Here is a 15628-nt window from a genome sequence, read left to right on the forward strand (position 1 = left end):
TCTCTGGCTCAGCTCTACGGCAGGAGGTGGAGACAGCATTGTCCAAGGCAGACCAGGCCCATTCAGGTGCAAGGAAATCTCCTACCACAACTCTAAATGCAGCCCAGGTCTATTCAGCCCAGCCCTATCTCATTCAGGAAAGGCATGACACACCTCGACCTCCCGTAGCTGTCTGAAGAGAATGCAAATCCCCACCCCTGTGCCTCCAAAGCCAGACAGTCAATCCACAAACCCATTGTTAGATCCCGTGTATAGTGCAGGTCTTACAGGGCTAGGGATTTCTGGGTTTTCTTTCTTGCTATTTTCTCTTACACGTCCTTTACCTAAAACCGTGTGCTGAGCGTCACCAAGTCATGCAGCTGCAAGATTGCTGTGGGAAAGCAGAGGGTAGTTAAATTGCTGCCTGCCTTCCCTTCTTTGCTTGGATTTGTTTCCGGTTCATGCAGCCCGAAGGACTATGCCGACAGCGTTTCTCTGGATCCACGCTGTTTTGTCTGGAACTGTTGCACCTGTAACTCTGGCTTTGTACAAGCCTTGGCACTCGTAAATTCTTGGGACCTTCCTTCTTCGTTGGGATTCCTCATTCGGCCCCGCTTTTGGATCTGGTGTTTGTGTGTGGGATTTTGGGATAGGAGGGAATTACGATTATTATATTGATGGCTCTCCCTCATTGGTACTTCCGTAGTAAGGGAAGTGTCACTTTAGTAACCTATCATTTTTGTTGTGTATTTTTGAGTGCATTCATGGAGCACTGGGGAAACACAAAAAAATGAAGGGATACCTTTAGTTCAACTTGTATGAAAACAGTTTTTTTGCCTCTGATAGGCATTTTTCTCCCGTATCGAAGATGGCCTTGCAGTTAGCCCTTTATGAACAGTATTATTTTGGGATACTCCAGTACATTTTGGATGAAGACATCACCGCATTGAATGAACCCAGAACTGTGGTGGTGTTGTCATTATTTGGGGACCTGGACCATCTGGAACAGGGGTAAGAATGATATGACTCCCTATACACAATTGAATATATCTGCAGTACGACTGGTGAATGGTTCTTAGCACACATTGTTTAATATTCTCTTTGTTTTTCTCTTTTTCAATGAAGGCTATTGATTCTATTCTTGGGGTTCCATCTACAGAGAGAGAGAGAGAGAGAAAGAGCCTAGACGAATTGTCCATTTGGTCATTTCTTTTTTTTTTGGCTTCTTTGCCCCCCCACCTTCACGCAGTGCCGTCTTCGGCAGTTGCCGTTTTCTATCCAGGCAATTCCGAGTGAGGTACGGGCAGAGTATTGGGTCATTCTTCGCTCCTGCAGTGTGGGTACAACTAGTGAGTGGTGGCGGAACACCCAGCAGAGGACACAGGATGGCTCAGCAAGAAAATAACTATTTTCCAAAAGTGGTATTTTCAAAAAAATCATCTTTTCTAAAAGCTGCATTTTTACATTCTGAGTCCAGGAATACTAAACTCTATTTCCCTAGCTTGTCCCAATGGGAAGTTATGCTTATAAGATGTTAAAAGTAAAACTCCCATTCTATCCTATGGGACAGATAGCCTTTCCATAGTGAAAAATGAAATGCACTGTAATTCACTACTAGGACATGCCACACACACCAGTGCATGGCCTACCTTTAACATACACAGCACCCTGCCCACAGGGGTACCTTGGGCCTACCTTAGGGGTGAGACATGTAAGAAAATAGAAAAATTAAGATTAGGGCCTGGCAAGTGGGTGTACTTGCCAGGTCGACATGGCAGTTACAAACTGCATGCATACCCTGCAGTGGCAGGTCTGAGATACCTTTTCAGGGCTACTCATGTGGGTGGCACAATCAGTGCTGCAGGCCTACTAGTCGAATTTGATTTGCAAGCCCTGGCGCACTTTACGAGGGGGTTACCAGTAAAACAAATATGCCATATCATGGAAACACAAATTCATAATAACAATTTACAACAGGAACACTTGCCCTTTAACACTGAACAGCAGAGAGAAAGTGCATAAAGACACTAAACCAACAAAAACAGAGTCAAACCCAGGAGTTCAGAAAGTAAAACAACAGGGGAAACACGCCAAAAGATTCCAGGTTTAACACCCATCAAAGAGGTTTGGAGGCTGTGGCACGGGGGACTGGATGGTACGCTGGGTGGGTGATCCACATCCTTTCTGGGATCCATGTCCCCGGCCACAAAAGGGCTGGGAAACTTCAGAGGTAAGGGTGGTATTGGAGGTGCCCATGAGAACCACTGCCATGGGAGGGGTGAAAAGACTATTATTGCTGCCAGGAACCCAAGGAAAGACCAAGAGATCTGGTGGTGACCCAGCGCTATTTAAAGCGCTAGAGTGCTGTGTCAACTTTGTTTAATAGGTGGGAACCATAAAAATAATGTCTAGCAATGATGAGTGGATATCTCCTGAGAACCCAGTGAATCTTAACAAGGTAAGATAGTTCAGTGCCATTGTAGAGGCCAGGGGCCTGCCCAGTGAGTCGGTGGTGTCCAGACCGCACTGAATGGTGAGCTTTTACACTTTAATGGACACAGATATCAACTGGATAGTGAGCTAAATAGGTTTGGAAGTGGTGCCTGGACAAGAGGGAAAAGAAGAAATAATGCATGGTCTTCTTGGCCTTTAGAATTGCCTGCCACTACCACCATAAATGGTTTATGCTGAGAGCTGAATATGTTCAGCAAATAGATGATGGTGGAAAGCAATGTCTCTAGAAAAACCTCTGAACTTCCTGAACTGCTGGTGAACTGAAAAGCCAGGGATAACAATCTCAAGGAGTGAGCCGCTGCTTTTTTTGGAATGCTCCAGGGCCTCACATCAACTTATTGCCAAAATGTCAGGCCTCATCAGAAGGAATTGCTGGATATTACCAGAAAATGTTGTGGAGAACATTCAGATGTGACATCTAATAAGGACATTGGAACCCATGGCAAGAAAAACTGAGTAAGTTGGTATCCAGGTATCCAATTCAGATTGAAGAATATGCATTGTTCAGTCTTGTCCATCCTGAAACATCGGGGCAAAAATATCATGCAGGTCCTCTGGCAGGGAAGGAAAAACCCTAAATGTCATGACCCAAAGGATGTGGCTATAACAAGCCAAAAATGCAAACGTAGTCATGAACGGAGGCAGACAGACAGACAAAGGCTGATGGCGTCATCTGCTGTTCAAGAGTTTCCAGATCCAGTCTGGCACCTGGGGAGATTCACATGGTGTAGAATCAGCGGTTGGAAGCATTCATCTGTAATAAACCCATCAACATGATATAACTTCAAGGAATAAATTATGAGGACAAAAGATTTAATCACAAAATGAGACGAAATAAAGATCTTCCTCTATTTTAGATGGATGAAATGTACTGCTTGACTGGCAATAATTATTGTTCAAAGTCTTGCACAACATTGTTAGTGCACTTGTACAATCACTTCTTGATTATTTGCATTTGTATTTGGATTTATAAAGTGCCTTATCACCCAGGGGTCTCTAAGCGCTTGTCAGAGGGTGCACACGATCAGGATGAAAAGATGGAGGAAAGGGCCGCTAGGACATACCCCATGCCTCCTGAAAAAGCTTGGTTTTGAGCCTTTTTCTGAAGGGTAATAGACTAGTTTCCTTGCGCAGGCTCACTGGTAAGTTGTTCCAGGCTATAGGAATTGCATTGGAAAGGCTCGCCCTCCTAGTGAGGATAGTTTAAAGCGAGGGAAAACCAGGAATGCAGCATCTGCCGATCGCAGGGTCTTGCTGAGAGCACAGGGGACTAAACGCTCCCTGATGTACCTTTTGGCTTGTCCGTACAGGGTTTTATGCGTGATACAGAGGCCCTTGAACTTGACTCGCTGCCTAATTGGGAGCCAATGAAGCTTGCGTAGCAGTGGAGTGGCGTGTGTCCTAGGTTTTTTAAACATTAATCTGGCTGCGTCGTTCATGACTGTTTGTAGTCTGGCCAGCAGTTGCTGAGGGAGGATTGTTGATGTGAGGCTTGGCTCCTGACTATGTAGCTACGACTTATTGTTGTAGTACTGCTGTCTTTCTTATAAATACAGGAGTTCACTAGTAGTACTTCTGTTCTACCAGAGGCTCTAAGCAGAAAGACAGAAGTACTACCAGAGTAGGTTCACACCGAAATCTCAGTGAATTGGTACCTGAAAGTCTAAAAAAATTCAACATGGAGGGAGGCAGGTTAAGACCCTTGTGTTACGAGACGATAATGGTAGAGCAGTGTGAAGGACCTGTGACCACGGAAGCACATGCTTGACCCGCATTTTGGCAAGTAGAAGAATACGGATTTGAAAAAAAAGTACATGAAAATGAGTACAATTCAGAGAGTAAATGTGTACTGCAAAAGGACAGCCAATGAAGGGCTACAGCATCAGCCATGGTTACCAGAAGTGCTGATGGCTTCACCATAGTGCGCAACCGCAATGGATGCCAACTATCCAAATCTTTGACGAGACATAAATTTCCACAGGAATGCTAGTGAAAGTTTAAGATGTTATTAAGGTGTGTGACAACAGTTTGGTAATTTTGAAAGTAGTTGGTGGCAAGTCTGCAATAATGCATATACCTTTAGAAGGAACAGTTTCCCAAAACAAGCTCTTCCTCTGCTGTGGGAGACCATGATTTAACAACTGCTTTGTTTATTTTCTTGAATATACCAATCCCTAAAGTGTTAGGCTGATCAAAACAAACAAAATAAGTCAATACAGACATGATACAAAAACTATGCAACAAGTATGCTTAGGTAAGACCTTGAACAGAGATTATCCCAACAACTTAATGGGATCATGCAGGGGGCAACTATATTTAAACCAGTTGATTGCTACTTACTCAAAAGAAATACAGTCTCTTCCACAAAATTTCTTTGGATGCAGATCTCGAGGGCCTTAATAAAAGAAAGAGTGGGGAAACAATTTATTGAGCATTCCTTCCACATTCAAAATGCGCAGTGCCATACAATAAATTGGAATACTGCAGGGATATTCATACTTTTAAAATGGAATGTTTAAAGCAACATCATAATCAATCCACCGGAAATTAATGTCTTGCACAGAAGGCACTTTTCTCACACAGGTCACCTACTCCTATGCGGTTGGAAATACATAAAATGTACTCATAAGTTTACCTCTTTGGACCCTATATTTCTGATGGCCGGTCCATCTCGATTAATCCCACACCGCAGGAAAGAAGGCCTCGAACAGGTAAAACAACACACAACATCTAAGACTGCTAACACAACGCTACGCTACACTGCGGAAACGCTTGTGCATGTATGCCAGCACTTGTTTTAATAGGAGTTGCTTTTTGAAATATATTCAGGATTTTAAAAAAATACTTTGGATTTTGCTGCTTGGATAGAATGGGGAACGGGGAACGGGCACACTGTGGGAATTTACCTGTTGCACTCCACCGCTCTACCGTCACTTGCAATCGTGCCCCGCTGACCGAGGTGTGCTGGTGTACTCCGCCTGTCAGAGCGGGTCACTGACACGACGCCATCTTGGTCTGCGCACTAGTCGTTTTTCGCTAACTAGCACATGCCTCCCTATTTAGGAAGGGTGAAGCAAGTGAGCACATTCTAAAGACATCTAAGACTGCTAACAGAACGCAAGCTACATTGCGTAAACGCTTGTGCATGTATGCCAGCACTTGTTTTAATAGGAGTTGCTTTTTAAAATATATTCAGGATTTTTAAAAAATATTTAAAATGTTGTTGCTTAGATAGAATGGGGATCAGGGAAGGGGCACACTGTGCGAATTTACCTGTTGCGCTCCACCTCTCCACCGGCACTTGCAATCGCGCCCCGCTGACCGAGGTGTGCTGGTGTACTCCGCCTGTCAGAGCGGATCATCGGCACGACCCCATCTTGGTCAGCGTGCTAGTTGTTTTTCCCTAACTGGCACACGCCTCCCTATTTAGGAAAAGTGATGCAAACGCGCGCGAAGGGGGCGCACCAGAGGCAAGCCTAACTGCGCCTGTCTGCGCTCCGATCGCGCTCAGCGCCAGCAACGTTGCCGGTTCTGCCTCAGGGCATGACCAGTTACGATACTCAAGGGAACAACTTATGAACATAGGTGAGAGGGCTAATAAAGGAACACAGAAAGCAGTTGGTAACGGCAAGCATGGCTAAGCGGACCAGTCCCCGTGCATACTGATTTGTGGTCTGATTAATAGTAGATCCCTTGTGAAACATCATCATGAGGTGGCAACCATGTTGGAGTGCCTTGACCTTGACCTTGATGTCCTGTTTTTAACCGAGACATGGACCCTTGCTGACTCAGTGGTAGAGTTAGGATTTACCTGCCTAGAGGGATACAAAATCTTTCACAAACCAAGGCTGGCGGGGATAGAGGTAATCTTCAAAGAGAAATAGGATTTTACCCCTTTACACTTGGATGAGGTTGAGGGCATTGAACTCTTAGGCTTTTCACTGCAGGAGGTAAGAGGGAAAGTGATGACTGGAATATTATGTTATAGACCCCCTGGACAAACTACTCAATATCAAGCCCTTTGCTAACATGTCCTTAACACATTCAAGGATGATCATACTAGGTGAATTCAATCTTTGGGATAATGGGTCACTTTGCCCCCCATTAAAAGATCTGGAACAAACCTGGAAGAGTCTTAATTTGCACCAGCTAGTCCATTAGTCGACCCATCAAGGAGGGCACGTTCTAGACCTCCTGTTTGCAAATCAGAATGAAACAGAGGTGATTGAAGTGCTACCTCAATGCTGGACCGACCACTCCTTAATCCATTTCAGGATCATGCTGCCTAGGATGGCCAGCAATACAAGCCAGTCAGTAATCTTCCGGATGGGAAGAGAATGGGCTAAGTTATTAGGAAATAGGAATTCTCCAACATTCACAGCTCAGAATGAATTTGTGCCCAGTCAATCAGTGGATAAAAACTACAAAACCTATTGTGACCATATAAAAGGCACTCTAGATCAGATCACCCCGCTAAAAAGGGTGATGAATAGAAAGAACCCCTCAGCCCCCTGGTACAGCGAAGAGCTAAAACTTCTGAGAAAAAACGCAAATGGGCCGAAAGGACATGGAGAAGGTCATATGAGGATTATGGTAGAGAACAGCTGAAATCATCTCAGGGGCCAAGGCAGAGTACTATGCTAAAACAATCTTGCAGGCGCCCAATAACATAAAAATGTTCTTCACCATCATAAAGGACCTATCCAATCCTGCATGTACGGGCAACAAAGTAACCGTGACACAAAAACTTTGCGATAATATTGCTACCTACTTTGATGAAAAAATCAACAAGATATTTGGCGACCTAAATTCTAATAAAAACAGTAGCTTTGATGAGGAAAAGGAACTCCTCACGAGATCACCAAGGGAGCAACAGAAAGAGACCCTCAGGAGTCACCAGCCACCCGCTTTGGAGGACTTTCAAATCTCCACTGAGGATATATTCAACAACTAGCCCAAAGTGTGACCTCTGGGTCCCCTTTGGACCCCCTTCCTCAGGCGATTTGGAAAGAGCTCCAGTCAGAACTGTTTCCCGGACTGTGGCAGATCTGCTGTCAGTCATTAGAAAGGGGAATTGTCCTGGAGGTCTGAAAGCAGGCAGTGGTGACCCCGTTGCTCAAAAAGCCATCACTCTAGCCTAACTGTCCATCAAGTTTCAGACCAATATCCCTTCTACCGTATCCAGTAAAAATCCTGGAGCGGGCAGTTAGTAAGTCCCTGTCCATCTGCCTAGAAGAAAATCAACTGCTAGACAAGGATCAATTTGGTTTCCGACCAGGGCATGGAACAGAAACGGCCCTTGCAACAGTCTTGGATAACCTGAGAATGCGTGCCGACAAATGCAATCTGTCCGTGTTAGTGCTACTGGGCATGTCAGCCGCATTCGATATGGTAAATCATAGCATCCTGCTAAGAAGACTAGAGAACATTGGAGTGAAAGGACGGGTGCTAAAGTGGCTGCAATCATACCTGAAGGGTAGGCAACAAGTGGCAACCATTCAACCGTACACGTCCCTCAAGACCCCAGTGAGACACAGGATGCCACAGGGCTCAGCAATTAGCCCAATTCTCTTTAATATTTATTTGCGCCCTCTAATTCCAATTATTAAATCCTTCGGCATTGACCTAGTCAATTATGCAGACGATACGCAACTGGTATTCTCTCTGGAAGGAAAGCAGGCAGTATCCCTTGAGAAATTACAGGAATGCATGCTCAGAACCTCCAGTTGGCTTAGGAAAAATTCCTTACAATTCAACTGAGAAAAAACCGAGCTAGTCTACTGCTCGGTGCCCAAAATTGCCCAGCCTTATCCCACAGAGTTTAGACTTACCCCAATGGAAAAACCATTGATTCCAGTCAGAACAGTGCGCAACCTGGGGGTCCTAATTGGCGAGAATCTACAACTTGAGTCACAAGTCAACAAAACAGTAGGTAGCTGTTTTTTCTAGCTAAGAGTACTATGCCAGGTCCTCCCGCTCCTGCCTGCCACCTCCAGACCTTTGGTGGTGAGGAGTCTAATACTGAGCAGGTTGGACTATTGAAACTCCTTATATATGGGAGCACCACAGTAAAAACTACGGAAGCTACAGAGGATCCAGTCCATAGCGGCCAAACTGGCGCTAAATAGGCAGCGTAGATCTTCAACATCTTTAGCTCTGAAAGACCTTCATTGGTTGCCCATAAATGAGAGAATTCACTTTAAATCTCTCTGTATGGTGTTCAGAGCAGTACATGGACTAGGTCCAATATCTATGCAGGAGCGATTCTCCCGGTACACTCCAGGGAGAAATCTATGCTCATCAAGCGCAAATCTGGTAACCACCACCAGATTTAAGAAGACCAGGACAGGTGGCAGAGCCTATGGGGTAGCAGCCTCACGATTCAGGAACGATCTTCCCCTGAATATCAGACAAATCAAATCTCTGCTTTCATTTAGGAAGACCCTGAAGACATGGCTCTTTCCCAAGAACTAGATATACGAGCAACACATATTGATAAACAAGCCATTTTCACATACAATGTCATCTAGGCAAGTCGCAGCGCCAGGATACCCATAGGGTGACAGTATGCGCTATATAAATGTAAGATACAATACAATACAATACTTGCTGCGCTTGAGTGGTACCACCAAAGAACACTAACCCAAAAACTGTTTGCATCTGCTAACAGCTAGGCAGAAGTCTGAATTAAGAATAGAGGCAAGTGTGTAGAGTGAGTAGGTCCTGCTCATGTCTTCAGGAACAGATAATTATGAGTGAATGCCATTTGTATATCCCTTTAACTGAAATATTTCAGCTGACCTCCACCTCCTTCAAGGAGGGCCACTGACTATTTACCCAAAGAATGAGGACTGCTGAGGTAGAGTGCTATTTTCATAATAGAAAATGTATTAAAAAAAATTTCTACGAAGCTGAGTGTCGATGTCCACATACTGATGTTTGTTAAAATGTTTGCGCGGACGGTGGATTCTCAGCCATAGATAACCATAACATCAGAGGAACATGTACAGTAAAGTCCATGCGGGATGCTTTTCAGATTTTTCTTCTTTTATTACATCAAATAACCACATTTCATGTACAGCTCTAGTAATCATGTGTTCTTCCTTCATCTAACATGCTGCCTCTTCGATCACAATGCTTCAATAGTCGACCACTTCTAATTTTACGACAAATCCCTGTTCTGATTGGCACAGAATTTCTTTAGTCCTTCTACACCTGTGATTTCACGTTAGATTTGATCTGATAACAAGTACCCCTCACAGTTAAGTGGTGCAGAGATGTAACTCCTTATATATGTCTTTCATTGCTTGTTTCCAGTTACTCCAAATTATTCTCTGGGTAGCAGTAGCACAGATGCCATAAGTCTCCACTGTACGTATTGATATCTAATTTGTTGCTGTGAGGGATGCGAGTCTAGAATCTCTAGTCTACGGGTTCTTGCCAAGGATGCCTGCAGTTCCCTCTCTATTCTATGAAATACCTGCCTCCAGAAAAGTTGGCAACCAGCAAGAGAATGGGGCTGCAGTAGGTAACTCTTGACAACTGAATGACTACAGGGGCATGTCCCCTCTTCTCCTCTCATGTTGCATTATACGGTCCAAAAATAGGGAATCAAGACAATTTTCCTCTGCAATTGGGCGAGTAAACACTACAAGTGTATATTTATGTGCTGCATGTTGTCTGCCCCTTTTAAGTAGACAGGTAGACCTCAAGTAGACTCCGGGGCAACAGAGTTGTCCTGGCGAAAGCCCTGGACCCAAGAAGACATAAAACTGAGTGCTGAAACATGTTACCAGACTATGAGGGTAAAAAGGCAATTAAATCTCCATCTTCCTGCCACATTGGCTTTGAGATATACCTGAAAGATGGTTTTAAAAGGTATTTTTATTCTTTTCAAAGATGGCAGCTGTAACAATATCAGAAGCGCTCACTGGAACACGGTTGAGCCCATTCTGGTTTCTAGGGACCGGCATGAGACCCGATGATGAAGCATGCCACTAATAGAGTGGGTGAGGGTCTAACGAAAAACCCACTCGGGTTCCGGAAAGCAGGGAGTACGTGATAAGACATCAGCCTTTGAAAATACTCCTGGGTAGTGCATACCCGATTGTGCCACAGCATCCTAAAGGCAGATTGCATCACCTATTCATATAACGTCCTTGTCCCCTCCCCGAAGGAGGCTCTGGTGGCCACTTTCTCAGGCTATTGGATTGTGGACATTGGAATGCACTCAAGCTCTCCCAAACCCCCACCATCTTTTTGTACTGCTCTATCGTGCAATTCAGTACTATGCCCAGAATGAAAATAGATGTTTTGGGGCTTTCTCTCCATGTAGCACTTCAACCGTCCATCGGGCACCACTGAGGATTTCAAATGAGCATGTGAACACAAAAAACGAGCTGTAGCTTGAGGTCACTGATTTTTACAGAGCCATCTATGGCACATTAAAGAGGTTGCCACTCGTCTTTGCTTCTTCCTGCCTATTGGCTGCATGCTGGGGGACCTAGACTGCCACTTGACACTATGGTGAAGATGTTGGCTTAAGTGTCATGCTGTTCTTGCTTACTGAAAGACGGATGAGACTGGGCTGCAAGATCTAGCCCAGCTGCTTTGAAAGCCGGCCACAAACTGTGTACCTAAACTAGACTTTTAGGCGCTGCTACGTAGACGACATGTGACAAAGAGCTTTGTAACACAGCTGCATGAGTTTTGGATGTTCCATCTTTCCTCCTGCCCTTCTGACCTCTCCCGACATTTTAAAATGACTGAATGAAGCCAGGCCGGTAAATCGCAGTACCTAGCAACTGGTAACATCCACAGATGTCCAAGGAACCTGGTGCTGTCACATGGGTCCACCTTCCCCTGGGATCAACGTAACTCCTGTGGCCTGATGTCACCCTTGGTCTACTTAGTCTTTTATGGTCTACTTAGTCTTTTATGCAATTTTCTGAAATCAGGGACCCATCAGACCTATAACTCCAGTTCTTCAAAGTGCCATTAGACTGGGGTGCTGGTGGCTCTCTGTGGAAGCATCATGGTAGTGATAACACTTGAAACTTCGACGTGGTTCAACTGTTGCGGCTGTTAAACAGTAACTACTAACACTTGGCGAGACAGTGAACACCTCTGAATAGATACAAACCTATTTAGCTCTATTTAGACTTCAAACATTATGTTGTCGTTATCTCACAGGGTGATTTTGGAGAATCAAGATTATTTGTACCTACATAAGTCACCTTCTACTTACTGCCACAGTCTGCATTTTTTGAGATTATGCAATTTGGTTCTCATTCTGCACTTTGGTGGTTAAGAGGTAAGTTTCAATCCCAACACAAGGATCTGACTCCTGAGTTATATGAAAAATGATCTCATGACATGTTTAGATCAGGATGGGGTGTTTACAACAAGTAATTACTGCAGCTCAGCAATTTTCTCTTGACAGATTTTTGCTAGGAAAGACCTGGAAAATTTATCAGCGGAAAGAGTCTAGAAAAAAAGGCAAAACATGAAAATTGATGCTGTAAACATCAATTCAACATATCATGCCTCCTTTTTTCCTGTAAAACTTAAATGAGCGCTATTTGCCACACTGCCAAATCCACCACTCCGCAGTAACATTACTTATTGGATATGGTAAATATCCCCCTGGGCTAAGGCTCCATCACGTGGAATAGCTAACCCTAGATTCAAGATGAGAATAGAGAGTGCATTGCTTCTAGTAGGTACAAGAACACACCACCACTTACCAGCTGCCACATTGTTACTGTCTGAAGCAGTAGCCACAATCTGTGTGGACTGACACAGCATCATTCATAGTCATTGCTCACTACAGTTACAGCAAGGGAAAATATAAATGCAAACCGCACGAATCATGGATACTGATAGCAATGTCAATCGAGTAGCCATTACTTCTCACTGAGTTATTTAATAGCCAGAGCGACGTTCACCTAAGCACGTCACAGCAATAAAAGAACTGCCAAGAAATGGAAGTGGTTCAAGATCTCGGATCTAATGATTTGAAGGGTGATTCACAAAAGATTTTAAGTACATAACTGTACTCCATGTGGGAGGCTGTTTTCTACAGGATTACATAACACATTCTTTGAACACTTCTATATAGGTACGACAATCTCTTCACATGAAAACACTGTAGGGTGGTACGCTGAATCTTTCAGCCAAGCACATTAGCAGGTATGGAAGTTTAAACAGGGGTCTGTACTTGAGCCATTATTCCGTCAGCCCCTAAAAGTGATGTGATGTATAAAAATCAGTCTGTGCATCTACAATCTCAGAACACACTAGGGAGAAGGGACCAAACTCTGAGGTGCACCGGTTACATCTGATGCATGACCTGACTAGTGCAGTTCATGGGAAACCGATAAGGAGTAAAACAGGAAAATGTGACTGGTGCCTTGAGTTTCTGACCACGAACTAAGATACACAAAGAGAAATGTAGGCAATGCCTCAGAGAAATGCAAATATATCAAGGCACAATTCAGAAACCAATGCTTACATACGGGATGTGTATTATGCGGCTCTAACTGACGCCAGGTGCTTTCTCAATAACGCCCCAATTTGTGAGGTGAATTTTGGAGAACTATCAACCAATTCAAAATCCTGGCTATCAGTAATGAAAAGGGATTTTATTTTTGCTGCAGTACGTGTGAGAAGGATTAATTTGTCAGAATAAAAACATGCTGACCGTTCAGGAAAAGTAATGCATTAATACATTCAAAAGATATTGATCAGAAAGTCAACTGAAGCCAAAATCGAAGAAAGGAAGATTAGTTTTCCTCTTGGCCTGAGCCTCTTCATGGGAATTAATTATAATAAGTGTCTTTTTGGCCTATGTCCACATATGTTACACAACTTCTTCCACCTGGAACTATCTGTGCCCTGGAACAGCTTGAATATTTCAAACTGACAAGACTTTGGATCGGGAGCAAAAGAAATCTTTGGTCTAAAGAGAATAAAGTTGATTTTAGATAACAAAATGAGCTTTTGTACTGTACCTTCACCAAGGAAGTGTTTCACGAAAATGACAGGAAGTACTTGAAACAAATAATTTACTGCAAAATTTGAATTTGAAACCGCCTTGGCTCAGAACAGCAATCTTTCAATAGGACTTTACCTAAAATGCCATTCGACACATCTCCGGAAATCTTTCAGTAGCAAATAACACAATCTCAGGCAACTGTTTGAGTATCTAGGCGCGAGGGCCTGATTTATTTCGACAAGGGCCTCTACAAGGTGACGCGAGGATGGCGCCGGACTGGCCATTTATTCCACTGGGCTGGAGCATTTGGAAGCCTGCTTTTGAAGGCAGAGGGCCGCTGCTGGCTCCTCTGCCATCTTTTCCAGCTCCACTAAGGGAACTACAGCTGACACAGTGAATGTTTAGATAGAGGAAAGAGAGACAGGAAAGGCAAACAGAGAGATAGGAGAGGAGAAAGGGGGCAGGCTGGTGGACATTTTTGCTAGGACTGCTTTCTTCTGGTTCATAATCTGGCACTAGTCTGGGTTTGCCTGGCAGAAGGGCCTCAGCCTTGTGGATCTGCTTGCATCTCCAGGACAGGTCTCTATGCCTGCATGATGGTACGATGTGTGGTAGGCTGCCCGGAGAAGAGTGTTCGTACTCCTGTGTCCTGTTCAGGCTCGGTGAGCCTTTGGAAAACATCAGCCTGGAGATCGGGGGACAGGGGAGGGTAAAGGGTGGATTTCCTGGGGTTTCATCAATCTGGGAAAAGGGATGCAGTCTCCACCATCAAGCAGTGGAGGAAACATGTTGGCTGCTACCTCTCACAAGGTCTATCAGCCCACCTCTAAATTGAGACACAAGTTCTGTTTCCTAAATTAGGGGCAGTGAGAGTCGTCAAATGACAGACAGGACAGAGACAATTTGACCCTCGAACGAAATGGGTGCTTTACTGCCACACCTATTATCAGGAAGGAAGCAGCGGCGCTGAAGGAGGAGACTAAACCAATCTTGGGGTCTGAGATGCCCAACTAAGGGTAGTTCCTGCTACTTTCCAAATACTCCCGGTGTTTTGAAAGATTTTGAAAACGAAACTATTTTTATTATCTCAAACAATTGTGCACTTAGTCATGACACACTTTTTTGTAATACCTAAAACGCCGATTGAAGGAAAGAAGAATTGTCTTGCAAGCGGTTGGCAAGGTGCATAAAGAGGCATATGCCTTTCTCATGCGATAAATGCGACGCCAATCGTTCATGAAATGAAAGTTGCAAGCAGTATGTAGACCAGAACACTACTGTGCCTTACTGAAAGTAGCCTTCTTAAAGGTATGCAGCTGGGAAACGTTCTGTGCTGCTGTGAGCCCTCCCACAATCTGCGTTTATGCCAAAGAATACCACCGGGCCTTCCTGTCACCGTAAAAAGATGGCTGGTAATGCTCCAGAAAAGCTCGTTTATTCTGTCAGAGCAGAAAGAACGAGACCCGACCATTAGTACGAGCAGCCCTTGAAATATTCGGTTTGTCCCCGAATTGAGATCATTCTTCAGCTAACACTGCAACCCGTGCCTTTTTCCCGAGAATAATCTCAATAATTCATAGCTGCTGACATTTGCTGTGGGAAAAGCACCGGGAAAATACCAAAACATTCGAAGTTTGGAGGGGTAAGCACCAAACAGTTCCGATGCCCGAGATGTCACATTTTAGAAGACGCGATAATTAGAGATACCCGGAGCAGATGCCTCTATTCATGAGGATCCCGGACAATTCTAGCTTCCAAAGGAACTCAGATTGTCCTGCAAGTCACGTAGTGCCTGGTGGAATGGGAAAGAGATAAGGCAGCAATGAGAAACATAAAGAAGGCTTAAACGGTACTTTCACTGCTGACGCAGGACTGTTACACCAACATCATGAGTAGGGGTGTGTCGGGAAAAACTATGTCTCGGCTGTCAGCTTTCCCAGTTGGGGACCGTGGTGACATTGCTGGGCCCAGCACAACTTCAACCACCTGTCACCCAGAAGTGAAGGGCACTCTCAACCTATAGCTGAGAGGTTCAAGTGGGTGAAGTGTGGTGTTTGAGGTTTCGAAAGTTGTCATTACTTCTACAGCTGCAATCAAGATATGCATGAAAGACTCCAGTCACAGGGTGGCAAACTGAGG

At 44.4% G+C, this 15628-nt stretch overlaps 1 protein-coding gene across 1 annotated transcript in view; it reads right to left on the reverse strand.

The window, feature by feature from the left end:
* The window catches only part of VPS41 (VPS41 subunit of HOPS complex), an 876961-nt gene that overhangs the window by 131024 nt on the left and 730309 nt on the right, over positions 1–15628 (reverse strand). Inside the window, exon 23 of the mRNA XM_086964855.1 lies at positions 4834–4888. Within this exon, the coding sequence (XP_086820981.1) occupies positions 4834–4888 (55 nt within the window). The remainder of the gene's footprint in view (positions 1–4833; positions 4889–15628) is intronic.

This window comes from Lissotriton vulgaris, chromosome 4_1 (assembly GCF_964263255.1).
Source record: "Lissotriton vulgaris chromosome 4_1, aLisVul1.2, whole genome shotgun sequence".
NCBI lineage: Eukaryota > Metazoa > Chordata > Amphibia > Caudata > Salamandridae > Lissotriton > Lissotriton vulgaris.